This window comes from Lactuca saligna, chromosome 7, assembly GCF_052625555.1.
Source record: "Lactuca saligna cultivar CGN05327 chromosome 7, ASM5262555v1, whole genome shotgun sequence".
Lineage (NCBI taxonomy): Eukaryota > Viridiplantae > Streptophyta > Magnoliopsida > Asterales > Asteraceae > Lactuca > Lactuca saligna.
In genome coordinates, this window is record NC_136423.1 from 35018294 (window position 1) to 35020885 (window position 2592).

Sequence of the window (2592 nt, forward strand, 5' to 3'; positions counted from 1 at the left end):
GATTGTCCTCTTGTCGAAGGAATTAAAATACGATACATAAAACGTAAAACCAACATGAAGAGTAATGTTTTGTCATCACAAATTCTCGTTGTGGATCTCGATTGCTAATAATCTTTCTTGTAAGATTGCTGTACATGACTTTGATCATTTGTTTTATCATCCTCCACTCGAATGTGGTACTTTCACTATCTACTTGTTACCCATAATCTTTTCTATAACATCTACCAGTAATGTTTTCGTGAGTGGGTGACCACAAATGGAGTAGCTTCATGTATGAAGAACGTCTCAAAATGGTTTAGTCGGGTTCGCAACATCTGGGTCGGTTGGTGAAGCATTTCATATCATTGGTCATAGCAAATAAGTAATCGATATAGAAAAAATTGTCAAGATTAGGTGGCTTCCGTTAATAAAACTAATTTTTAAGATGTTAAAGCGCAACATAAATAAAATATAATGATTTTTTTATGTATTTTAAATCATAAGAAATAAAAATATAACTAAAAGAAATAGTATAAATAAAACTATAAAAAAATATACCAACACATAAATGAGTCCGTCGACCTCAAGAAACTTTAAAATCCTTTTTATCTAATATAAAAGGTCTTGTAAGAATATTTTTCTTAAAAAAAAATAATAAAATAGTAATAAAAAAAAACTTTAGATAAATTTATAGTAATTTATATCTCCAATTATCCATCACTCAAATGATTCGTGTGTATCTATCTCTAACTCTACCGTACATGTTTTCCCGTTTGCAGATATATTTTAACTTGTAACTGTATATAATATCTTCGTCACCATTCAACTCTGTGTGCTGCAAACACGTTTCACCAACTCTCTCTCTCTCTCTCTCTCTCTCTCTCTCTCTCTCTCTCTCTCTCAAACAGATAGATATGGGTGTAATAATCATCGACGGGTCCACCGTACGAGCCTTCGTGAACGACGAAACTCAGTTCAAAACCAGCGTCGACGGCCAGTTCGATTCCCTCGATGTCAACAACGACGGCGTTCTATCCAGATCCGAGATGCGTAAGGCTTTTGAGTCGATGAGGTTGCTGGAAGCTCACTTTGGAGTTGACACCGCCTTGCCTCCGGAGGAGCTTACGCGTCTCTACGATTCTGTGTTTCTGAGCTTCGATGAAGACCAGAACGGCACCGTTGATCTGGAGGAGTTTAGGTCGGAGATGAAGAAGATCATGCTCGCCATTGCCGATGGGTTGGGGTCTTCGCCGATTCAGATGGCGGTGGAAGATGATGATCAGAGTTTTCTGAAAAAGGCAGCTGATTTAGAAGCGGCGAAGATATCTGAGAGTTCTTAGATCTGACGGTGGCACTATTAGCTCATTAGCTGTGATTTTGTTGATCGTACTCTTTGTATTGTAAACGGTTGTTTAGGAAAATAAAATTTTAATATAATGGTTTGTTCGGAAAAATACAAATAAATGAGATAAATTAATTTAAATATTAGAACCTTAACTTTTGTTTAATTAATCCCTTATAATTGCAAATTTGTTTTTGGTTTTAATATTTGTTTAATTAATCCCTTATAATTGCAAATCATAAAATTTGGTTAATGTTATCAAATAGTGGATACCTAGCTAACACATCTGAAAAGGGTACATCTGAAAAGGGAATTGATTTTTACACAACAGTTTTTTATCATATACAACAATTTATGCATTTTATAGTTGTAAAATACAACATTTTAAAATACAAATTGTTGTGTACGGAGAAAAATATTGTGTACGAATCAGTTCCCATACGAAAAAGTTTGGGCGAAATCCAACGGTCACAATTTTGTTGGAGAATCTATACTCAACATAAGATCATACGCCGCTACAAAAAGCACACAACATACGTTATGACTAAACCCGAGAGCCACAAACACTATAAATATTTGCAACTCTGATGTATGAGTATGCAATTCTAGCTGTAAAACTTTTGCGAGTTAAGCATCTTAACTAGGGCGTGAGAGCATAATCAGGGGCTATACCGCTATACCCCTGGATTAACTAGGAAAAACCCATATTGTCACTATTTACTCTTTCACTTTCTATCCCTTAATAGGGTTGATCCATAGGCCTAGGCAAGCTGGGTAACCATCCCACGCCCCAAATGTCTAAAGGCCCGTATTTTAGAGTTGTTATGTTGGGTTAAGAATTGAAAACCCATATTTTTTAGCATCCATTAGTTGAAAAAATGGCTCAAATTTAATCATCAAGCACCAAAGGAGGGAGTGGGACTTCAAAACCTAGGGTTAATGACCGAGGAGGATAATAAGGTTTTAAGTTTGTCGACATTAGGTCATTAAGGTTTTTTTTTTTTTGTATATATTATACCAACATGGTTGTTATAACCGTTTAAAGATGGATAATAAGGTTTTAATTTTGTCCATATTAGGTCTGTATTTTCAATATTTTTATCATTTCATCTAACTCCTTTATAATTTATATTAATATTTAGTTAGATGACTTTATCATTTCATCTTCTGATTTTAGTTGCTCATTCACCATAACCATGGTTTTAATTGAAAGGTTACATAACAATTTTTTTTATCATTTATATGTTTGACGTACCACACCTAGCTGATAA

General features: G+C 34.4%; 1 protein-coding gene across 1 annotated transcript; it reads left to right on the forward strand.

Moving 5' to 3' along the window:
- The first annotated feature begins 769 nt into the window (after window positions 1-769).
- LOC145004059 (Calcium-binding EF-hand family protein) lies at window positions 770-1462 on the forward strand. Its single transcript, XM_078962959.1, has one exon. The coding sequence runs from the start codon at window positions 894-896 to the stop codon at window positions 1317-1319; it is 426 nt and encodes a 141-aa protein (XP_078819085.1). The 5' UTR covers window positions 770-893; the 3' UTR covers window positions 1320-1462.
- Window positions 1463-2592: the final 1130 nt, after the last annotated feature.